The sequence below is a fragment of the Crassostrea angulata genome, chromosome 1, assembly GCF_025612915.1.
Source record: "Crassostrea angulata isolate pt1a10 chromosome 1, ASM2561291v2, whole genome shotgun sequence".
In the NCBI taxonomy this organism is placed as follows: domain Eukaryota; kingdom Metazoa; phylum Mollusca; class Bivalvia; order Ostreida; family Ostreidae; genus Magallana; species Magallana angulata.
Genome location: NC_069111.1, coordinates 18,312,420 through 18,338,339, shown reverse-complemented (window position 1 = coordinate 18,338,339; position 25,920 = coordinate 18,312,420). Strand labels below are relative to the sequence as shown.

The 25,920-nt window shown below is 35.4% G+C and overlaps 1 protein-coding gene across 2 annotated transcripts in view; it reads right to left on the bottom strand.

Moving 5' to 3' along the window:
• Positions 1–1,477: 1,477 nt before the first annotated feature.
• LOC128175834 (death-inducer obliterator 1-like) overlaps positions 1,478–25,920 on the bottom strand; it is a 35,101-nt gene continuing 10,658 nt past the window's right edge. The window contains exons 15-29 of one of the 2 annotated variants that reach the window (XM_052841682.1): positions 25,563–25,782; positions 23,658–23,817; positions 22,191–22,307; positions 19,229–19,342; positions 18,518–18,742; positions 17,006–17,148; positions 15,881–16,028; positions 15,058–15,147; positions 14,192–14,387; positions 12,516–12,698; positions 12,210–12,386; positions 10,935–12,116; positions 9,583–10,305; positions 9,339–9,435; positions 1,478–3,648 (exon numbers count right to left, since the gene is read on the bottom strand). In XM_052841682.1, the coding sequence (XP_052697642.1) occupies positions 3,096–3,648; positions 9,339–9,435; positions 9,583–10,305; positions 10,935–12,116; positions 12,210–12,386; positions 12,516–12,698; positions 14,192–14,387; positions 15,058–15,147; positions 15,881–16,028; positions 17,006–17,148; positions 18,518–18,742; positions 19,229–19,342; positions 22,191–22,307; positions 23,658–23,817; positions 25,563–25,782 (4,328 nt within the window). In that variant the 3' untranslated portion in view covers positions 1,478–3,095. The remainder of the gene's footprint in view (positions 3,649–9,338; positions 9,436–9,582; positions 10,306–10,934; positions 12,117–12,209; positions 12,387–12,515; positions 12,699–14,191; positions 14,388–15,057; positions 15,148–15,880; positions 16,029–17,005; positions 17,149–18,517; positions 18,743–19,228; positions 19,343–22,190; positions 22,308–23,657; positions 23,818–25,562; positions 25,783–25,920) is intronic. The other variant, XM_052841690.1, reaches the window with a different exon arrangement.

The window sequence follows — 25,920 nt, the reverse complement described above, 5'->3', positions numbered from 1 at the left end:
TTTTTTTTTTAAAGAAGAACTTAAGTTGTGTTCAAACGGAAGCCTATTGATATGTTTGGAACTGAAAAAATGTGTAATGAGGCTAAAAACAGCGTAATAACGCCTCCAGTTCGCCTAAAAGTACAAAATGTATACGAATTCCCGCCACCTTTAAACAAACGTTCATGCAACAGAATTCAGTGCATTATGAGAACATTTAATTTAATTAATGAATGTTTTACATCATTTTAAATATTATGTTCCATAAATGATCGAAAGATCAAGCTTCATTGGCGTATTGAACGCAAAACCTCTGACAAGGCCCCATTTGGAAGCCAATATGGCCATTATCATTGAAGGCGAAACGAGCGAAAATAAAACGAGTCCAAAACAATCAATATGTGTTTTTCCGAGCTTTACCGGAAACGTCCGAGAAGATGCGATTGCAAAGCTGGTATGAACAAGGATTGGCTTTAGTATGACTTCAGTGCGTGCTAAATATTGCTGCGAAATCGAAATTAATAAATCATTATCAGACCCACTTTTAAATTAAAAGTAAATAAACCATCTACTGTGTATTTTTTGCATTAATTGACACACGCCTTCCAGAGAACCTATCACCTCAATGTACAGTTGTTGATTAGTTCATTCATGAAACTGATCGATCTCTATATCCTCTTTTACTTAATTTTTCCTATCCAATCAATCACTACTACCGATCAATGTAGTGCGGCATATCAATTACAAAGGGCGTCTTTATTTGGATAACGTGTTCCAAGAACGCTGTAGTATGGGAAAAAATGATCCAGAGTAAAAGGGAAATCTACAAAGTTTGGTCTTAAGTATTAGACTATTGCATTATGAAATTTGCATACTAATTAATCCAAGAATGAAATTGGGATTTCCTTAGTATACAAGATCTCTTAGTATACAAGATCTCTCCCATTACTTCAAAGTATACCTCAGATACATTCATAATTTGCAAATGTTGAAATGTTCACCCTCGCCCAAAAATGCTAATCAATTGCGTAGACTATAAAACATTAACGATCTCCGATCAGCAATGTTCGGTAACTCTAAACTATCAGGAATTTTTATCCGTACCATAAATCTGCCTTTCATATACGGTGTTAATATTACGCCAAACATTCAATGAACTGCTTGGCTTTGTGGCTCTATGGAGACTTACTACCGAGAGGAAAAGGGGTTCGAACCAGCGTTGCACCAGTACAACCTTTTTTTTCTAATTTGATCTCAACTCGTATACGTTATTTATTCCATTATATTAACCGTAAAATACATGGATACCATCAAAAATTCTTCTTATTTTATGTCATTAAAAACGTTTGAAGGATATATAACATTTTTAGGATGAAAAAAAAAATACTTTGAGGCTGAAAATCAAAGACCCTTAAAAAGTTGATTTATAGCAATAAATTTAACAAGGCATGGGGAAAATTCCTCTACCTAACATAGTTACTTTGGCAATCAAAACACGTTGAACCCAAGACTGGTTTATTTCACTTTTCTTCATGTACAAGACATGGACACGTGCCAAAGAAACCAATCAGTGGCAACTAAAATATATAACAAATACTCCATTCCAATGAAACATCGTAAACAACAGAGAAATGGCAAACAAAGCTCGGTAAAACGTATTTATAATTATGCCTCATTAGACTACCTACAGGGCTCTCAGGATCGGTATATATTACGTCACAAGTACCTTACTTTAACAAAACACACGTGTATCTATACAAATCTGTCTAGTTCTCAGTGAAAAAAAATAAAGCTGACGAGACAATAGTTCATGCACATCTCAGTCAAGAATAGTAAAATTGATTTATAAAATTTGAACTTTTCATGAACTTTTGCTGCCCTACATTTCAGCAGCCAAACCCTCTGTTCGGAGTGAAATTCAACACAGCTGCAACTTTAAAGTGGCACGGTGACTCAAAATAGATGTTTTGCTTTTTGACTATGACAACAGAAATAAAGAGCTACTCGAGATTTCATCCGGAAATTGCACATGTAAACAAACCGATTTGTTTTGGACATTGGTTTAGTGTCACGTGATTGCGATTTCTGTCTAAAAATAGTTACAAGGGGATTGACACACTGAAAAAAGAATTTGAATTAGAAGCTATTCGATGACTGTGGTAAAAAATATGCAATTATAGAAAATGCATGTTAATAAATATATAATTCTTGAAGACATCATGTTTCAATAAGAGGTTTCTCGCTCATGATGTATGCCACGCTGCAGTATTTACATCCCCTGCGCTTGCGTGGCTATGAAGCGGAAAGAAATCTCAATATTTTTGTGTTGGCCCAACGCTAATTCTATTTTTCTCTTTTTAATTTATCTTTTTTTTTTACTTTTCAACACCGTAATCTTTCAAGTTTAGTTTTCATATGATATATGAAATATGTGGAAATCGAGAAAAAATTCGATATTTGCTGAATCATGGGCTTGTGCGTCACCATGCCCCTTTAAATTATTGCATGTCTGGCCAATTCAAATTAACATCTATTCTATGAGTACATGTTTCTTTTTAAAATCTAACGTCTAACCAGGGCGGAAAAATTAAAATGTTTTTTTCCATTTTGTCTTAATAAGGTCTGTCACCTATGATATTGTAATAAACAATATCTAATTAGTTGAAGTTTTGATTTTCTTCTATTAAAATGACCCCAGTCTATTAGTATGACGCAAAAACAACCTTATCCATATTAATACAGCTAATATGTGATAAACGATGGAACTTTGATTGTATCACAAGTTTCAATCAGAATTTTCCCCTGAATGAAGTCTTGAAGCATAGTTACAATGAATACCATATTTTTTTCATCAAGTTCAGGTACATAAATATTTCAATTATTTTTCATAACTTTCTACAACCGAAAGCAATTGAGAAAATATACTTAAAATGGCTAAAACCCTAAGGTGACATCATATTTAACATCAACAAGTTCAGACTTAAAAAAAAATTTAAAAATACACTGTACATAATTTTGAAGCGAAATTGTTCATAATGGCATAAAATCTTCACAACAAATACTGTTAATAACAACAACTAATCAAAGAATCTTTGTGAAAGCTGGGAATACAGTCATCATTTCCACTCGTCCACTCCTGGGGGTGCAGGTTGTGTTTTTGGAGGAAGAGGTCTGTGTTCCGTTGGCATCCCTTTCCCCTGGGGTGGGGCATCACCTGTAGATGAGGATGTCACCCCCGGAGGAGGGACAGGTTTGGGTAAATCGGTCCCCTTTTTCTGGTGCTGCCCCCCATGCCCCTCCTCTCTGTTCCCCCTATCCCCCACGTCATCCCTTCCATGATGATGCCGATCCCTGTCGTGGTGCCGAGATTTCTTGGAGTGCGAAGACTGATCGGGACTGTGTCCGTGCCGCTTTTTCCGCCTTTGATCATGTGATCTGTAGTCTTGGTCCTCTGTATACTCCAGTCGGCCGTCCCGGGAATAGTCCCTCGACCGGTACTCATCTTCCCGGCCTCGGGGGCGGTGTCGGAAATCTCTGTCTTCTGCCATCCCATGGGGCCCGCTCGAGTCCTTTTTGTGTCTGTGATCCACATCCTGAGCCCAGGGGGGTGGGAATTTCTGTCGGTTCCCAGTCCACGTTCTTTGTCTTTCATCAACATCCTCCCCATGTCTTCAATAAAGATAAGAAAAAACTACATGTATTTGTCAACTTTGTCAAAAGTGGAATGTAACTAACAATAATAGAGGAAATCTCATGGTAAACACATGGACGTTGGAATCATTTTGATCTAAATGGGGGATGTACATGTACATGAGTAAAAACAAATTCCTAGTTCCTGGGAACATATCCTCATTGATAAGTATTTTAGTTAGAAAAACAGCCCACATTCAAATAAACATGAAAACAGAGTTCATCCCAGGATGAGCAAACATCCACAAACATTCTGCTGCCTGCAGTCATGATGATAAAAGTAAGATCTCTTTATATTCATACAAATAGATTTAAATGTGTGAAATGCTTAAATCAGGAGGGAGAGAAAAATAAACTCCATTCAAGTTCAATGCTTTAAGACACCAGTGACACTTAAATAGGGTGCAATGACATACATTTGTAATAAGGTAGTGTATCAAAGTGTTTTGTATGACTTTTACATATTGTGCAGGCTATAAGGCTTTTAGTACTGTTGCCAATGTGTACTTGATTATAAACAAGTTTCATAGAGACACGTTTTTGAAGGATGCCAAATGGTCAACAAGTTAATCATCAGATCTTCTTTAAAGCTTAACACTACTCGTATAAAGGGCACTGTCCACCAAATTTCTCTTTCATCACTGCTATCACTTCAACCCCTATATAAGCCTCAGAGCTCATAACAGTTCAAATTATTATTCTGTAATGGTCTCACCTGTGTGGACATACATCTTACATTGCTGTGCAACTCAGTCGTGGTGAAATTATCAAATTTTTATGCACTTTTTAACACCAGGAGAATACCAACACCAAATATGCAGCTTCATGCATTATTTACAAACAGAAGATGCACATTAAATAAAATATAAATGCACAAAATCTAAGACCAAGAAAGGAATACCACAAGTCATCCACGAGTTTCAGGTGTACAATCCAGTGTAGTAAAATCAAAGGGTTTATACACCTGTGTGATGGTGCCTATTGCGGAATTCGGCTTTAATTTTCATTTATGATTTTTAAGCCATTGTTGAACTGTTGTTTAGTAAAGAAATATTTTCTCTGCATAATTAGGCTTCTTAAAAATTTGAATATTTTCCTATAATTTTACACAAAGCCCTTCTCAAAATGGCCACGACCATCCAGTGCTCAACATCTTAAAACCACAAACAACCACAAACAACCACAAAGCCCTGATGTCTGGATTTCACAACAGTAAATAAGTAAACAACTTAAGGTGGAATAACCGATTGAAATAAGTCACTCAAATTAACTGTAAATTGTTTGTGAAAGATATAATGATAAATAAATTATACATATGTCAAACAAGCGAAAAATTTGCATTTTCGGGATAAAAAAATGAATATTTAAAAAGATCAATTAAGTTAGTAACAACAAAATCCCCAGCGGGATTTGAACTTTGTATGTATGGATCACAAGCCCGACACTTTATCCACTCGGCTATGAGGTAAGTTATAAGTTGCAGTCGATAAAATCCTTTTATTAAAACAAAATGTTGTTTCGATCAGAGGTCAGCCATTTTATGACGATGTGTTATTCCACCTTAAAATATTTCAGTATCATTCTAGCGACTTCATTCCAGACACATGTACTGGGAATTATACATACTGCCAAGCCTGCAGTAACTTTGCCAAGATTATCATTTGTCACATATTCATGCAGAAAGTTTATGAAAAATGGATCTGAAGATATTCCTTGAACCCAATTAGAAATGTCAAGCAGGTACTTGATTTTGACTGACAAATGTTTGTTAGACCCAAACTGATATTCTCTCATCTTTTATCAAAAGGAAATAAAAACATAGGTAATCACAGATTACAAAGCTCACCGAGACGAGACATCACCCTTATGAGACTTCACCTTTATGAGACCACCTTTATCATATTAAATGAAAATCATACTTTATGATCTTGGATATTCAAGGATTCTGTTTTGACACAATATCGTATATCATCTGTTAAAAAACTGTATGATAATCATATGTTCATATGGTAATCAACACAATAATATAACATTAAATATTGCACCCTATCATATTTACACCATATATCATATAATACAATAAAATACCATAATAAACAATAATGAGATATGATATTGTAACATATGATATGACATTGTATTGTGTTATACGTTATTGTATTTGATCACATAATACCATATCATAATATATAAAACAATATAGTATTATATTACAATATCATAATACATCATAAAATTGAAACATATAATATTATAATGTATACTATAGTATGATATTGTATGATACTGTATCATTTTTGTTACATAATATGATATTGTGTCATATGATACAATATAATTTGATACAACATTGTATCATACCAAAAGATACAATATTATGTGATAAAGTAAAATATTATATATAACACTATAATATTATAGATATTGTTTCATATAATACAATAATATATTTTACAATATCATACAATACAATTGCATGTGATGTGTGATATATCATATTATAAACCAATACCATATTATACAATATCGTATGATACGATATTATATACTATTACAGTATTATATTATACAATTTCATGTGATATAATTCTATATTAAAGAACCTAATATCATATCATACAATATCGTATGATATAAGAAATGAAGATAATAATTTTTCTATTGATCGACGTATCAAAGAAAAAATTGACCGGAAAACTTCATCAATGCGCGTAGCGCATTGATGAAAAAGTTTTCCGGTCAATTTTTTCTTTGATACGTCGATCAATAGAAAAATTATTATCTTCATTTCTTATCATTTAATTAAACATTTTCAAATAAAAAAATGTGAAGTGTCATTGATCAAAAATGTAAATAATGTAAATGAAGCAGCGCGTATGAATACCAAACAACAACAGCAACAATACTCAAAATGGATGCGCCTTCAGCTGATGCTGATCTATTGAGCTAATTTTAATGGATTAAACACAAATAGTGAGTTAAAATCTAAACCGGCTGAATTGAAAACGAAAGGAAAATACATGTGATATTATTCACTGTGCAGAAAAACTCGTATTAAAACTAGTTTTCATGTGAGATCGCTGGAATATGCAACTCAATGGACATAACCATCCAAGGAAAGGCGATCGTGGACGAAAATAGCTGATATGTCGACAAAGAATAGTATGTATAAGCGACTTTTGTAAACGTTGTGGTAACTAGATAGCCAGTGATGTCCTTACATGGTATATCTGCCGCTTGGAATGCGCCGAAGGAGTTGATCGATGCATTTCTCATAGCTTTTCTTTACGACACCATTTCTGATGACCGATCATGTATGTGTGTAAATTAAAAACTTATCGTTACCAAATTTGAACAGCAGTGTAACCGTGAAAGTTTATAGGCCTATATGTTCGTTATAATATTCCTGGAAAAGGAACAGCCAGCCTCGCTGTAAATGTTGATTGATCTCAAGCAGACGAAATCGTGAGAAGACGCTTAATTTTCTATTTCGTGAATCAAATAATGTGTTTTATTCATTTTTGAAGGTTAAACTTTCAAGTTTTTATATTCCCAAGGTTGCATTTTCTTTGCTGACAATAAAACAGACACAACTTTACATTTTGTTGACAGTGTTTATCTTGGAAATACCTGTTCTATAAATAGTGTTAGACCAGAACAGTTGAGAAAAGTAGATCCGGCAAAAATTTTATTGATGCAGGTATCAAAGAAATTTTTCAACCAATCAGAAGCGCCGATATCTCATCAAACGAATAAATATTAAATGATACAATATTAAAGAATATACAATATTGTATCATAGGATACAATATGATATTTTGCAATATCTTGTGTAATAGTATCATGTGATAAAATAATAAATTAATAATACAATATAATATTATACAATATTGTATCATAATATACAATACTATACATAATGATATCATGATACAATATTATAACATAAAATATAAAAATAATTGATACAATATCATATCGTATCATATAACTTTTTATAATATTACATATGATATTATATTGTATCATAATAAACAATATTGTTTCATACCATACAATACTATATCAAAGGAATCATGTTATATCATTTATCAACAAACACATCTATCTATCGAGCAGGTTTGAGTGAGGTAGGAGATTTCTTTAGCATCCTTGATAATGGAGATCAGGCTCTGCATCTAAAGCAACCTCTGCGTTTCATATATAATATAGTTAAATCAACTATGCAAGCTATCATCTATAAAACATGTGACCTGTTCCAAAAAAAATAAACCTCATCCAGCATCAGAAACCTATGGCTCAGATTCAGCATTCAAGCCTGTCAGGTACATCAGTATACATAGGACGCATCTCCATGCAAGTTTGGTGAAGTTCAGACCAGTAATAACTAAGATATCATCATCAGAGGGCACTAGCAATTAAAACCTTAATCTGCTCCAGCATCCGCAACCTTTGGCTCAGATTCAACATCCATGCCTGTCAGGTGCATCTGTATCATAAGACACACCATCCATTCAAGTTTGGTGAAGTTAGGATCTGTAATAACTAAGATATATTTTTTAGCATCCTTGATAATGGAGATCAAGCTCTGCATCTGAAGCTTCCTCTGTGACTCATTCATATTACAGTTTAATCAACTATGCAAGTTTGAAATAGTACTATTATCTATTAAACATGTGCATCACCTGTTCCAAAAAACTTAACCATATCCAGCATCTGAAACCTATGGCTCAGAATCAGCATTCAAGCCTGTCAGGTGCATCAGTATCATAAGATTTATCCATGGAAGTCTGGTGAAGTTAGGACAAGTAATAACTAAGATATAATCATCAGAGGGCACCTGTTTCAAAAACTTTAACCAGCTCTAAAAACCTTAACCTCCTCCAGCATCTAAATCCAATGGCTCAAGCTCAGCATTCAAGCCTGTCTGGTGCATCAGTATCATAATATGCACCATCCATGGAAGTCTGGTGAAGTTAGGACAAGTAGTAACTAAGATATAATCATCAGAGGGCACCTGCAACAAAAACTTTAACCAGCTCTAAAAACCTTAACCTCCTCCAGCATCTGAAATTTAGGACTCAGATTCAGCATCCAAGTCTTTCAAGTCCATAAGTAGGTCCAGATGCATCATCCATGCAAGTTTGGTGAAGATAGGACAAGTAATAGCTTAGATACAGGACGTGCAACAAAAACTTTAACCAGATCTGGATGCCGACGCCGAGGGTATAGCATAAGCTCCCCCTGACTTCGTCTCGGTGAGCTAAAAAATACTTCTCCTTGAAAATTCAGCAAAAGAAGATATTGTTTGCTTTTTGAAAGGACATCTAGGGTACTGTAATATCTTTAAGGTGAAGAACCTTTATGTTTTCCTTCAAATCAACTGATAAAGTATGCACAAGAAATACATGCATTTTTATGAATACTTATTCCTTATAAAAATCATAAGAAATAAATATCCACGTAAAATAGCAAGAAGAAATGGATTTTAAAATCTTGCTTTCATTTTTCCGACAGTTTAGAACTAATGAAATTTTAGCAAAACATTTGTGCTTGCAAATTTATATTCTCCCAATTCGATACAAAACAGCGGAATCACTGAATTAAGCTCTCCCATATAATAAGGAAATTTACAGTATCTAGATTCCAAACTTAGAAGTTGCTATTACCTAAAGTCTCTGTCTCTGAAGTCTTGGTCCTCTAAGGGTAAGGTCAGGGCCTCATCAGCCAAATTGTTGTCTTCCCACGGTGGCTTGCCTGTGAAGCCTGATAAAACAATAAACTACTCATAGAAGAAATACAAGATCTGGTAACCTAAAAGGATCATTGTTGTTCTAGAATGCATCTGCAAAGTATCTATGCATAATAACTAATACATGAATGCATGAACACACTTTGTATATTAGGTTATACCTGGGTGCTTCTTTGGTTGGTGCCCTTGGTTTTCAGCATGCTGCGCATTAGAAGGTCCCTGAAAAGGTGGTGGACCCTCGTGGCCTGGACCCATAGGCATGGTCAAAGGCATCGAAGTAGGAGGCATACCCTGAAGGGGTACAGGAGGAGGCCCCCTAAGGGGCATACTTGATAAAGGAGGAGGAGGACAAGACATTGGAGGAGGGGGACCAGACAGGGGAGGAGGGGGACAATTCAAAGGGGGAGGGGGACCAGACATAGAAGGCATTGGGACGATGGGCAAGGATGGAGGTCCCTGCATGTTCTGGCCACTGGGAGGCATGGAGGGTAGATTGGGGGGAGGAACCCCTGTGGGAGGGGGCACACCGGTTGGGGGAGGGACATTTGGAGTGAGGGGCAGAGGAGGTAAGGGAGGTGGGGGCATGTTCATTTGATGAACTATATCATATTCCAGTTTTTGATAAGTTGCTTCCAGTATGGCTTTGCCCACTGGATTGGTTGGCGTAAGAACAATTTCAGGTGGAAGTTTGGGTGCCTTCTTTTTCTTCTTTTTGCTTTTATTACCCTCCTTAATTTCTTCTTCTGGTTCGTGTTCTGGGAGAGGTGGTGGAGGTTCCGATGGCAAAGGAGGTAACTCTGAATCAGGCGGGGGTGGAGCTCCATCGGGTTTCTCTAGACCAATAGGTGGAGGCGGTGGAGGCATTAACTCTCTATCTGTTTTGTCTGAAAATATAAATTTAAATCCAACTCATTTACTGGGTAAGATCTCAACCGACCAAATATTGACTTTTTAATATGTGCCAAAATATAAAAACATACATCATATTTTGTTTAGAGGAACAGACAAGTTCCATTGTGTTACATCGCCTGATGCTCAGAGAGCAGCAAAACATTTTAGAAGTTATTTGTCATCAAGGGGTTTGTATTGTTGCAAAACAGTCCTCAGACTTATTTTAAATCAAATGAATTCCTAGTTTTCAAAAAATGAATATGATGCCCTCGTTTAAATAACTGGAACTGTTAACATATAATAAACAGATACTTTGAAATCATTTTTATTCGTGGGTGTCAATGTTCATGGGTAGTCAAACATTTCTTGGTTCCTGGGGATGTAATTTCGTTGGTAACAAGTTCTATTTCGTATATAGATATTAAAAAAATGCTTGTATATACGTTTGTGGGGATGTAAATTTGTAGGCAAAAGTAACCCAAGAAAGCCACGAACATTGATCCCCAACGAACGATGATGATTTCATAGTAGCTGTTTTATTTCTAGGACAAAGGATATTTTTAATATTTTTAGCCTTATGCCAAAAAATACATATTAATAAATGTTATATATGTTTGTTTACATTTACCACTTGATTCTGCGTTTGCCTTTCCCTCAGTGCCTTCACCAGATCCACTAGGGGACCGTTTTCCTGCCTTGCTCCTGTGGGGAGCTTTACTGGAGTCTTCGCCATCACTGTCTGAATCTCCATAGTCAAAGTCCAAGAGAGACACATTAAATGTGTTCTTTTTCCCTTTTGGTGCCTCCTTCTCTTCTTCCACCACCTCTTCTGACTGTGTGGATGACAACAGTCCAGATGATGTGGAATATGAATCCACCACTTCTGTTTCTTTAGTGTCTTTTTCACTACTATCTTTAATATTGCTCATGAAATTGTAGTTTGCACTGGGAATAATGGAAAAGAGAGATTTGAGAGCCTCTGGCATCTCTGATGGATTCACAGGTTTACTGCTTTCCTCTGATGGAGTATCTTGCATTGAAATAGAAGGATTTTCCACATAGAAGTTTGGTGGTTGTACATTCTTTTCCACACTTGTAATTGTTTCTTTACTAATCCTACTGGACACCGGAGGCCTGGTGCCAATCCTCATGTCCACATCCTGCCCTGAATTCATCTCCACCATTGAAAAATCAGTTTGTGCCATGCTAGTCACTGTAATGTCTGATGAAATAGTTGAAGTCTTAATCTCAGTCACTGAGTCACTAGGAGCTGTTGAGATAAGGCTTGGAGACACCACAACCTGCTTTTCACTGGATGACTGCACCACTGTATCAGATTTCAGTGGTGTACTTGTGGTGGGAGATTCTGTGGTGGAAGCCGCAGTCTGGGAAGCAGACGGCAAAGAACCTGTCTTGGCGGCAACTTTTGCAACTGGAATTAATGCCTTAGATGCAGCACTTATCGCATATATGGCAGACACTAGCGTTCTTGCTGTCAGTTTGGCCACTTCTTTCTTCTCCAGCAGTTTTTTCTGCTCCTCCACTTTGGATGTGAGGTCCAGAAGAAACCGCCTTTTTTCTTGTGTTGACTTGAGTGTTGCCAATGCTGCCACTGTGAGAGCTGTAGACTCTGCTGGACTATTGCACTTTGAGATCCTCCCTATAAGTTCTGTTACAGTGGTTACCGAGGGCTTATCCTGCGATTTTTTATCTTCCCTATCCGACTTTGCCTTCTTGTAAGGGAGCTGAGAGTCGTCTTCAGGATCATATGGAATATCATCTGCAGATGATTTACTATCATGATCTGAAAAAAATATTACATATTGCAGTGTAAACACGTCTATAAGCGACAAATTCTAATGCTTAAGAATCCAGCTTATTGTGCCTATTCCTTTACCATGCTCATCATCTACAAGCCCCGCCCCTTTTCCGTAGGCCTTTACGATGGGGTCACTTTTCTCCATCAAGGCTCCAGGGTTGGAGGGGACTCTGGGGGTACCTCCCCCTGACACAGGAGTACTTGTTTCAGACGAGGACGAGTCATTACGTGACTTGTTAGTAGATCTGGATGAATCTATTAAATAACAAAGTGCTAGTCAGTGTACAAAGTTCCATACTTACATGTCCATTTACCCATATATACCATGCAAAGCACAACTATGTACCAGGCCAAAACAAGTACTACATAAATCGGAGAGATTACCTTTTGATGAGCTCCGTGAGCTAGACGGAGTGTAGGATTTGCCACTGCTGTGTTTGCTGCGATGGTGGTCGTAATCGTGCTTTGATTTCTTGCTGTCGTGGTGATGATCATGGTCACTGTGCCGTTTTTGTTTTTGTTTGACGATGATTGCCAACAGCATATGAGGGCGGTTATCTTCTAGTCCTATTATACAAATAGTGCAAGATTATGAATCTTGTGAATGAAAATTTAATTAATATACAAATGTACTGGTTGTCCAGTTGTCATCCAATACATTTTGAGTTTTGATTCTCTTGAAAAATAAATTTCTGTCTATTTTAAACAATAAAAATTCATATTTTAATATGTCATTCTTCAAATGTGTTATACATTTTGTTCCAAAAATAGTAAGGACGAACAGAGCATGATACTGTATTGTGTATTACTGTATTATAAGTGAATGAACCATGTAAGTGCACTTCAATGGTGACCATAAGTAAACTATCTAAGAGGCATTCAACTGTATGCCCTAAAAATACCCAAAGTATTTAAGTATTTGCATTGTATGAAACCAAAAAAAAATATTATAAACAATGTTTCAAAACTGTAGCAAAAACAACCTATCATCAAGATTTCCCATAAATATTTACATTCATCGGTCCCAACACAACACTCCTAAACACACAAACTGGGTAAATGACTTTGCAAATTTAACGACACATGGGATGTCGCTTACCTGAGCTAACAAAGGAATGATTAAGGAAGGGTAATAAATACTTTGATCATTAAAAGGGGTGAGTATTAAGGGGTAATATTTACCTGGGGCATCAAAAATTAATAAGTATGTAAGGATAATATTCACATGGAGTGTTTAACGGGATTAGTGGTAATTTTAGCTGAGGCATTAAAACAGATGAGTACAAGAGCTTGAAATTTACCTGGACTTTTGAAAATAATGAGTACTGAGGGGTCATATTTACCTAGGCTTTAAAAACGGAATGAATTTGCAGGGGTTATATTTAACTGGGCCATCAAAAGGGGTACGCATGTAGAAGTAAAATTTACCTTGGTTATCAAAAGGGGTAAATTCAGAGGGGTAATTTTTACCTGGGCCATCGAAAGAGGTAAGTATGGAGGGGTAATTTTTACCTGGGCCATCAAAGGGGGTCAATTCAGATGGGTAATTTTTACCTGGGCCATCAAAAGGGGTAAGTATGGAGGGGTAATTTTTACCTGGGCCATCAAAAGGGGTAAGTATGGAGGGTTAATTTTTACCTGGGCCATCAAAAGGGGTAAGTATGGAGGGGTAATTTTTACCTGGGCCATCAAAGGGGGTCAATTCAGAGGTGTAATTTTTTACCTGGGCCATCAAAGGGGGTAAGTATGGAGGGGTAATTTTTACCTGGGCCATCAAAAGGGGTAAGTATGGAGGGGTAATTTTTACCTGGGCCATCAAAAGGGGTAAGTATGGAGGGTTAATTTTTACCTGGGCCATCAAAAGGGGTAAGTATGGAGGGGTAATTTTTACCTGGGCCATCAAAGGGGGTCAATTCAGAGGTGTAATTTTTTACCTGGGCCATCAAAGGGGGTAAGTATGGAGGGGTAATTTTTACCTGGGCCATCAAAAGGGGTAAGTATGGAGGGGTAATTTTTACCTGGGCCATCAAAAGGGGTAAGTATGGAGGGGTAATTTTTACCTGGGCCATCAAAAGGGGTGAGTATGGAAGGGATCTGGCTGTGGGAGGCCAGGGGGAGGATGTAGAAGTCCTTGATGTGCTTGGCTTTGTTGCCCACTACCCCACAGCGGGCCCGGCTATTCAGGTAGGAGTACAGGTTGATGTAGCTCGTCTTCTCCTCGTCTCCCCCGGGAATAAACCGCAATATCACAATATCCTACACAAAAACACAAATAAAACCACTCATTCTGCAGACGAAAGGTATAGTCAGTAAAATATGCATTATTAGCAAATTACTGTACAAATTGAGTACTAGTATATTGAAATAAGTTTATAAGTTATCTACACTGAACAGTCATCTATGTCAAATCCATTTCTAACATTTTTTTTACATGAAAATCTATTTTCCCTAGGACTGAGTAATAGTGACATGTGACCACCAGCTATACATGTATTTCTGTGCCAGCATACTGTATACATGTACAAGGTTATTTTCGCCCCATGTAAAATCCGCCCTTCTACACTTGCTAAGAGTTTCACCTCATCTTGAATTTGCCCATACACAGTTGTAATAAAAAAATAATAATTTTAGACACTGGAATTCACCCAGTCATAAATTCGCCCACTGATAAGGAAGACGAGAGGGATAAAAATAAAACATGGACGAATATTTTCCTTGGTACAGTTGTTTAATAAGGATGACATATGGATGCTTCTTCTATTTATTTCTCAATAAACTATCCATGAGATTTGTTATACTGGTATAAACCCAAAACATTTCTGAAGATGCAATGAACAAACCTAGGCAGTGATACACATACTTCTTTTTTAACTGATCTTGTATGAAAATTTTCATTCAAATAGTTTTTCATGAACAAATTTCATACTTTTGATCCAATTTTCTTCATTTTGGCCAAGTAATCCCAGATCTGCTCTGGTCCAATTCTCCCACAGACATGGATAGTATCGGGCAAATCCTGAAAATCACAAACAGCCATATTAAAACAGCATGATGGAAAATGGCTTTATAGGAAAATCAAAAATACAAAACACAAATCAGCATTGAGGTACATATTATTGTATTTCTTGTTTATCATGAAATGACAAATCTCTTATGTAAATCACCAGATGCTCTTTTTAACAAATATCCGGCTTCCACTTATAACAAAAATCATATAAATTAAAATATGACCAACACTGGAATCATTTATGAAGCATGAATACAATGAATACTAAAAGAATTTTTTTTGGGAATAATTAAATTTGCTTCAATTTAGGCTTCTTTACAGCTTTCCCCACAAAAATATGGCTATCAGAAATTAAAAAACCATGATATTTTTGTCATTTTAGTAGAAAATAACATTTTCATAGAAAAAAATTTCAGCATGAAAGTTGCAGCTCATATTGCTTTTTAAAGAACCTTACAAATAGCATTAGAAGTATCTTATTCATAATATATACAAAGCATATACAGTAAACATAGCTAGAAGGGCAGGCAAAATGCCCGTGAAAGTTCTCTCTATAAAGAACCTCATAGATACGCATACATGATAACATTTACGCATTTCTCACATACACGTAGGAAACAACCAGTCCAGACAATCAAATATCTGCTTTTCTCTAGTTCTTCACTACAACTGCAAAAATCTTAACAGTAATTAACAGTAATTAACGGTAATTAACAGGAGCTCCGTGACAAACAGCACTTACCAGTTTGTCTGCCAGCCCAGACACAGGATAGGCTGTGGTGACAAACTTCGCAACATCCTGCATCTGGATGAAACCTTTCCACAGCTGAGGCCCAGAGGGGGTAAACTTTGGCTTCTCCAGCCCAGATTGGAGCGCAGAGTCTGGAGACCTGAACGCCAAAATATCAAACAAGAGTCATTCACCATTCAATTAATAAGATTATCTAAATTGAATTTTTGATCACACACAGATGATGATAACTTTTTTTCATAGACAGTACTTTAAAGTGTAATTCACATTTTATTTTTGAATGCATACAGAAATATTAAACTTTATCCCATCTTATTTTTGAACATGTCCAGAAATGGTGAGCTTGGGACTTCAAATGGAATGTAACTCTTATTTTTGGGAGTTGATTTTAATCAACTCTCCTATGCACTTACTCTTGCAAACCGAAAGTGAAACAGTGTTTGGATCTAAGCACAAATCATCACCGCTGACAAAAATTAGTTCTTGAAAATAATAGAAAAATTTGTTGTAATGTATGCTGAAGCATTGTTTTTCAAGGAAACTTTTCTATAAACACTTTGAAAATAGTAAGATTTTATATAATACGAACAATTTTGATATTTTTGTAGTCTTATGTGTTCCTACGCCAGAGTTTAATAAAGTCTCGTTCAACCAGATGCTCGGCTGTCTGCGTAAATCTCTGACAAGCAGAGAGGCTCTCTTGCTTGTCAGAGATTAACGGACACAGCCGAGCGTCTGGTTGAACAAGACTAGAGTTCGATATCAATAGTGCCTGGATCCATACGATTCTTAGAATTGTTTCGATTACTAATACATGGTTTGAAATCTATATTTAAATATTACACAGCATGATTCATATGGGGTTTCTCAAAATTATTGTCGGAAAAGTCTAAAAATTCATATAATAAAAAAAGCGTAATTCAAATACAGACTAGAAACATGCAAGATAAGTTGATTTTAAAATAAATGATAATCGATAAAATCAACTCCCGTCAGTACCTCAGTACTTTGATTATATATTGCATTGGGACTTCAAATGGAATGTACATTTCATTTTTATATATTGCATTGGGACTTCAAATGGAATGTACTTTCTTTTTTTATATATTCTATTACCTAACAGTGACCGTAGAGTCCACATGGGGAACCTCAGCCTTGGCTTTCTGAATTGCCTTCAGTACTTCTTTTACAACCATCTCTGCTTTCTTCTGTTGCTCTTCTGTTTTCTTCTGTGGCTTTTTCTCTTTTTCTCTGATATTCTACAAATATTGCAAACCCGACTCAATTTCCATTTTTATCAACAAAATGTACAAGCGAGGTTTTTATCTTCTCTTTTATATTCCACAAATATTGCAAAATGGACTCAGTTTTCACTTTTATCAACTAAAAGTACAAGCACAGTTTCAGTAAGTTATCAAGTAAACATATCTTTGAAAGATATAAACTTGAATTATAATTAAACTTTTCACACACCTGGTTTTTAAATCTAATGTATTTGACGTACATCACATAAGCAGCTTTTTTTGTTTCGCGGGTATGATAAGGCAACTCTCAGCGATCGATTGAGAAAAATTCCTCTGATTGATATGACGTCACAATAAGCAGCATGATGTCATATTTTACTCATAAACATGTCGATTTTAACTTTATCCCTGGCTTAAATTACAAAAACTATTGGCATAAGATATCCCTAGAAACTCTTCTAACTGAATATATCTTCGATTTCTCTGTATTACGTATAGTTATCATTGATGATGTCACAAGCATGTTTAATAGAGAAGATCATGTCGAAAGACAAATCATTGGAATGCAGTGCAAACAATGCCGAAATAAGACTTATTCAATACAGTTACCCAAGATTTAGATGGGTGTCAGTTAGGATATAATCAGGATAATACAGGAATGGATATATTGTTTAATCAGCGAGTGTTATAAGGTAAGCAGATCGACATTTAAATGGCTTGACCAGCAGTTCCTCTGTCAGTGTGTACAAAAAAAGGCAAAAGTGTAACACTACCCCGGATATGATGAAAGATGACGTTGGTAAATAACAACGGTATATGACCTTAACTACTTGAAAAGTGCTGCTAGAATCCTGTGCTTCGTTGTTTTCAATGAAAAATACGTAGTATTTTCAATGAAATTATAAAATTTGAGAGGGTTTCCGATAAATATTTACAATATTTATTTCATGCGATTAACAATAGGATTCTAGAAGTTATACTAATAAACATGAACTAATTGCCGATCGAATTATTATAGCAAACATACAAATGAACTTCGGGGTAGTGTTACACTATTTGATTTTTTGTTAAGGTAAAAAAGTGATCTATTTTTAACTGTCACGTGATACCATGGCACGGAAGCTTCAAAGATCTAGTCGATTCCGAAGTAGAAAAATAACATCTTGGTGAACACATTCACTTGGTATTAATATTCCGCACTGTTTTCTTAAAAATAAACAGTTTTTAAATTGATCATTATTTTGACGGTCATTAAACTCTGTGTTGCCTTAACCTACCCGCTTTGTTTGACTTGTTTACTAGATTTATCTTCAAAATGGTTTTATTCACCTTTAGGTTAAGATTCTACTAGAGCCTATCCTTAGAGACTGTAAGTAAAGTTTACCTTTGGGGACTCCTCCAATGACACCTGCTTTGCTACTGTCACCTCCTTCTTCGGTGTGGACTCGTCCACTGGAGGGGCAACTTTTCCTGTGCAGATCTTACAGTTGAGGTCAAATACATGGAGCTTATGCTGACCAGTGGTATCAACAATAACGTCCGAGGACTCCGCATTATTCTCCTCCTCCTGAGACACCTCTGGTTTCTTCTCTCTGCCTACCCCTTTATCCTGGAAAATTCAATAAAAATTTAATAAATATGTCATCAGACGCCAGGGGCAGCGTAAAATTAGGTCATCTGAATATCTGAAAGAACATTCCTCCTCAAATATCAAAATAAATGTTATCGTTTATACATGTATTAAAATCTAGTTAAGTCATCATCATAAAACTTAATAAACCAAAAGCGTTAATCTGTTTCTATGTTATATGTGTATATCAATATTTTTTTCTGAACAGATATCAATGCAACATTGAGGAGATCTGATTAATAAGGGGGTTAAATGGTCAATAATGGTTTGTAAAGCTATAAACTACAACATATTATTTAGTGAAGAATAATCATATCTCTAAAATTTGAACATTTCTCTTCTTAGCTATACAGAGCTCTTCTTTTCAAGGAGATTAATAGAGTCACAAAATGGACACCACCATCCAGCCTTCTTAACAATAAAAATAACACGCCGTCAATTTTCCAGTAACAAGTTACAAAGTACCTCCAGAGTGCTGAGATCCTCGTCCATGTCAATCTCTCCCTTGTGAGTTTTCTTCACAATGTGTTGTCCCTCCAACATGTGTTCCTTCTCCACTGCCTCGATCATCTCTAGTTGCTGTCAACAGAAAGCATCAGTTCTAACCAACATTCTTCCTCAAATTTTGGTTACTCGAGGTTGTTTAGTGTAGAATTCATGCACCCCCTGTTGACAATGCAGGACTGTCTCTAAGACCTGGGGGGTGGGGATTTCCCCCACCTAAAGTGATGTAGTTATCCAGCTATTTTTGCATTTCAAACACAATCTAGCTATAAGCTAGACCCCGACCCCCTTCTACTTTTTTTATTTCTTCCTTCTACTTCAAATTTTAGAAAAAACCCTGCTGACCAGCTTTTCTCATTTCATGATGAAAAATTGACTAACTGTGTTATGTTTTTTAAGAAGTAGAAAAGGTCATCTCTGTATCTAGCTATTGGCCGGGGAATTACGAGAAATTGCATGGGAATTAAAGCATAAAAAATCAAATTCCTCCATAACGAGGCAGAGTACAGATCAAGTACGCACGCTTTTGCGCAGGGTTTCATTTGTATTGTGACGTCATCTTTTTGCTTGGTTGACGCCATGGCATGATAGTTTCAACTGCAGATATTCATCAGTGAAATTTGTTGATAATAGCTCATTTGATGTGTAAAATTAATGTTATATTGTGGAATAATTAGAAATGTCTCGAAGTATAAGCTATATTTGGGCTCGGGTCGAAAACGTGAAGAGGGTTCAGCAAGCCTAGCCCTCTGTCACGTTTTTTTAACCCACCTATTATAGCTTAATCCATATATTTCAAGACAGTAACCATGTATTTAATATAAATGACCCTTAATATGTGATGTTATATATTTATTTATTACTTAAATATGTCTGAATGATTTAATAATACTATAAAGATCACCATTTCCGCCTTTGTCAAATAAATAATACTGTAAATTCCTTATATTACGCGAGTACTTAATTCCGCTGTTTTGTATCAAATTGCGAGAATATAAAATCGCGAACGCAGATTTTTTTTCCTTATTTCTTATAATTTTCAACTCTCAAAAAATAATGGCGAGATTTTAAAATCTGCGAAGGGTGGTCCTCGCGATTTTAAGTGGATATTAATTCCTCGCGTTTAATTAGGAGTTTACAGTAGCTATTATCTGACAAATCTGAGAAATTTGGCATACAAAAAATAACTTTGATAAGACCCCTGGAACAAACTAGGAGGTAAAAGGTTTTTTTATTTGACCATTTGATGCCTTTTAGCAATTACTTTAATATGTAGAACAGAAAAAGAAATCCCAAGGGCAGAAGTTTTAAAAAAAATCCCATAGGGTCCTATGTTAAAAATGTCAGAACAAACTTTGAGATGACCCCCTGAACAAACAATGTGGTAAATGTCTTATTTTTTTATATTAAAATAATAATTATATCAGTAGAAATTCATGTAAAAAATTTCATTCAAGAATCTAGGGCAGAACAAATTAGACCCCGCCTCGTTTAGAAACAATTGTGATAAACTACATGGCATAGAAGGAGATTTTACCACATCAATTAAATTTCTCTATAACAGGTCTTTGATGTTTAGACATCATTTGCTTAAAAATTCAAAGATATTGGCATTTCTATTTTAAATTTCTGTGTTTTTGATTTACATTGGTTTTTACGTAATGCCAATTATCTCATGAAGAACTGCGAATGCTAACACCCATTTCCCGCCTACATTTTACATCCAAATATTTCGGAATCCCTGTCAGATATTCAAAAACTGAGTTTTCTTACTAAAAAGTATTATCAAATCCTTATCAATTTATATCAAAATAAAATTTGTAATCAAATTATTCATTTTTAACAAAAGTTTTGCTAACACGGGGTCTAAAAAAATTTAAAAATCGGTCTCTATGAGTGAGGAAAATATTATTTAGCGGCCAATATGTGCATAAAAACTTAATAATAACATATTTACGATATATATTAAAGTAAAATTTCATATTAATTCATATCTGTTAATTAGTTTTCAAAAATTTACAAAGCAAAATTCTTTTTTGGAATGTATTGCGGTCTGTAGACATATGGTCCCCCCCCCCCCCCACGGTGAAACAACAAACCCTTTGGTAAAAATATGCCAAAAAACAATCATGAAAACCCCTCAAAAGGAATTTTTGTTTCATGGGGGGGGGGGGGGGAAGATGTTTTAAAAAACATATCCATTATTTCCTACATGTATTATGAAATGAGCTATTTTGACCCAAAATACAAAGTTATCTCTCTTTGTTTGACCAAATCATTTATATTAAATGAAAATATACATAAATGTTTACATTATTATAAAAAATTAACTTTTATAAGACAACTTTCAAAAAATAACTTTTAGTTAGGCAGCTAGACAATGCTATCGTTCGCAGTCCTTTATCCTGATTTTAGTTAAAAAATAAAATAAAATAAAAACAAATGTTAATAAAAATGTCTGGGTATGAATATGCATAGAATGCCTCTGTAAAATTTGTGTAACTTGAGCTTTACACTGTACAATGTACATGTACATGGAAGGATATTGCATTTTTGTCAGGCAATTAACAGAGTATTAATTGATATTTTACAAGAAATTAATCCTTTTACATGCTCAACATTTCGGGGAACAGAAAATTAGGATAATCATGGGGTAAGTACATGTCAGAAAGCAATGTAATACAGGAGCAAAGTGATATTAATTGGGTGCCGACATTTTAAATATTTGCTTAAAATAATGACAATTCATGCTTATGACGATAAATACTAATGACAATTTGTGCTAATGAATGAGCACGGGCCTATTTTGTTGCACGCCCAATGTTGTCACTGTATTAAATCTGCATCTTTTTTTTTTCTTTTTTTTTTTTTATATATTGCATTGAATATACTATAGTTTCCGAAATTCAGAAAAAAATCCTACATGTTTGGCTTCGAATTCTCTCCACCTCGCAAGCTCCTTAGAAGCGAGTTCCTCGGGGGTCATCTTCACCAGTTCACCGGGCTTGATGTGGCCATTCAGGATCTTACGGAACAGCCCCTGTAAACAGGTATTCATGTGATATTGGTATAAAATTTCTTTATTTTAAATTTAAATTACATTATTCTAAATTAAATATCATCATTACACTAGTCTTACTGTCTTACCCACACACACACCTAACATAAACATAAATTAATTTTATCAAATTTTAAAAAGTGGGATAAAAAAAAAATTGTAATGTTTACCGGTAAATACTAATAATATGCATGTATATAAACATATTAAGATTACTTGTACTTGTAAATCACAATTTCACTCTCTGTCAAAGACCTTTCAAGCAAAAGTTGAAGACCATCTTTCTTCAAATAATTCTTTAATTCATATAGTATATAACTGAAAATTTGATCTTAACGTATATCACAGCTAAAATTGTATGTGTTAGAGTTATGAGTGGTCATTACTCATTAAGGTTCTGTCTTTCTACCCAAAAACAAATTCCAATTTAAAGCATGGTGAAACTTAAAACACTTTTTTTTTCAAATAATTCTTTAATTTATACAGTAGATAATTTAAAATTTGGTCTTAACATGTGCTTTTTTAAAAATTCATTTACATGTATATCACAGAATTCCAATTTAAAGCACAGTGTAACACAATGCGTTTATTAATAACTAGACATCATTGAGACGGTGACCATCTCCAAGGGCCCCACTTATATATAAAAACATAATGAAAGCATTTCAGAGAATTTTGCTTTGACATTGACCCATAACTTGGAAATATTCAGGTTGGCACAAAACTTGAAGTCAAGCTCATTACCTCTTACCAAAAGGATTTTTTGGTTTAATGTGAGCAAGATTAAGCAAATGGGAAATAATTTGTAGTCTACAAATAGATCTTGAATAGATTTCTTAAAACTATCACATTTGACCTTGAAACTTGGTCTAAGGTCACTGAACACATTTTACCCAAAATGTCTTACCTATGTGAAGTATGAGCCAGATAGGGCTAACTGGAGAGCAAATATGCTCTGAAATTACTTTTTATTGTGTGATCTGAAATGACCTTGACCCTGGACCTAGAATGCATTTACCAAAGGCACTCTACGGGTGAAGTATGAGCAAGATTGGACCAAAGAGAGAGAATATATGATCCCGACAAGGATTTTTCCGATAATTCTGCTATGAAATTAACCTTTAAGCTAGAAACTTGGTTCAAGGTCACAGCACACCCTTTACCCAATGGCACTCTGTTGGTGAAGAATGAGTCAGATTGGGCCAAGGAGAGAGATAGGCCCTGGACAAGAGATCTTGGATGGACAGATGGACGAAAGACACAGAATGAGTTCCAATTCAAATTTCCTTAAAAATCTGTCTTTGATTTGTAAAGTATAAATGTTCAGATCACCTGGTTTCTGGAGTCCTTGATGTTGAAGATAAGACTCCTGTACTTGGCCTTATACTTGTGGCCTGTTTCTTGAAACACAGCGTACAGTTCCTCTTCGATTTTCAGAGCTATTGTCCTTATCTCGATAGTTGACAACATTACATCATCAGCTCCGTCAGCCCTTAAATAGAAAAAAAATTGTGAACTATCAAAGCCATATCAACCCTCATAACAATGTTATGTACATGTAACATTACCCATTAGTTGCATTGCTAACAAGAATATTGCATGGCTTCTTATAAATTTTCAACAGCATTTATTCAAAATGTATAGCTAGACAGCATAATTTGTAAAACCACGTTGCAGGATAGTAAAAAAAACCCAACTTTTAACAAACAGCTACCATAAATTATTTGTACAATCAGTTGTATATATATTTGACCAAAACATAACTCCTTACACATGTATATTAAAATTTTAATTACTCTCTCCAATCACAATTTCTTTTTATCTTATTGGGGAAAGAGCCATCACATGCACTTTTCCGCCTAACAAGTTCTTTTTTATTGGTTGCTTTAAAAGATCATGAAGTGTGTTTCCCTCATACCCATAACCAGTACAATTAACTGATGTACATGTAGGTTTTAGAAATGACATCCGAGTGGGTTTTGCTTATTAGTGTTCATGTATATATACCCATGATTTCAATTATAATTCAATGAAATGTCTGCCTGCATTACGATTTTGTGTTAACACATATTAGCACATCATTTATTAATAAACATCATAGATTTTCTCATGAAATTCGTAGGACTGATTTGGTATTGGTTGTGAAATGGAATTTCACGAGTTAGCAATAAGTCTGATCCCTTATTTACAAATGTTTAATTACAACAACATGCAAGTCTACAAATTTGTCATAAACCATCAACATACTCTATATCTACGTATAAATTTAGTGGCTCATGTACTCATCCACTTAAATTCTTCACATGAGCACCTGTTATTTTTCACAATGTACCACCGTATTATGAAATTGCTGTACTAAATTAATGAAAATTATGTTGTTATGGTCATACATGTTGTCTGGCACCTTTTTTCGCTAATACAGGTGATATTCATTATATGCATCATCTATATATCACAACATATTGTTAGATGTCTGAAATTTCAATACATATTGGTTCCAAAATCTAATTAAAATTCTTAAATTTTTCTAGAAGATGTTTTCAATAGAAATTCATTTTTAGCATAAAATAACATACGCCTTAAGGTAAAATATTTTCTTTAATGTTTTCTATAAACATGTTTTTAGGAGCTAATTCACATGAATATTAATACCAAAAATTAATATATTGGATATATATGTTTTACAAGATCTTGTACCTTATTGCAATGAATTATTTTGTTCAATACTAAGCCCTCAAGAACATCATCTGTCTCTTATCTAATGAAGTGTCATCACAAGTGCCTTACCTGTTGATGAGAGCAACACCTGTGCCTTACCTGTTGACAAGAGCAACACCTGTGCCTTCCCTGTTGATGAGAGCAACACCTGTGCCTTACCTGTTGATGAGAGCAACACCTGTGCCTCCCCTGTTGATGAGAGCAACACCTGTGCCTTACCAGTTGATGAGAGCAACACCTGTGCCTTACCTGTTGACGAGAGCAACACCTGTGCCTTCCCTGTTGATGAGAGCAACACCTGTGCCTTCCCTGTTGATGAGAGCAACACCTGTGCCTTCCCTGTTGATGAGAGCAACACCTGTGCCTTACCAGTTGATGAGAGCAACACCTGTGCCTTACCTGTTGACGAGAGCAACACCTGTGCCTTCCCTGTTGATGAGAGCAACACCTGTGCCTTACCTGTTGATGAGAGCAACACCTGTGCCTTACCTGTTGATGAGAGCAACACTTGTGCCTTACCTGTTGATGAGAGCATCCCTGAGGGATTTGCGTACATTCAGTCTGACCATGTCCGGCCCATCCTCTTTCTTTCCCTTGGCCTGCTCCGACACCTTGTCCAGGGGGACACCACTGTGACTGGGCCTGTCTTTGTGGTCCCCGTGCTTGCTGTCGTGGTGAGACGGGGACTTCTGTTGCTTGGATTTCTCTTTCTGATGGTGATCCTTAGATTTATCACGACCTTTTGAGAAAAATTAAAAGCAAATTCAAAATACATCACTTACATTTATTCCTAGCATTCAATGAAGAACATACAACACTTTAACAGTAAAAACTTTCACTTCATATAAATGTAGTACTTATTTCTAATAAACATATT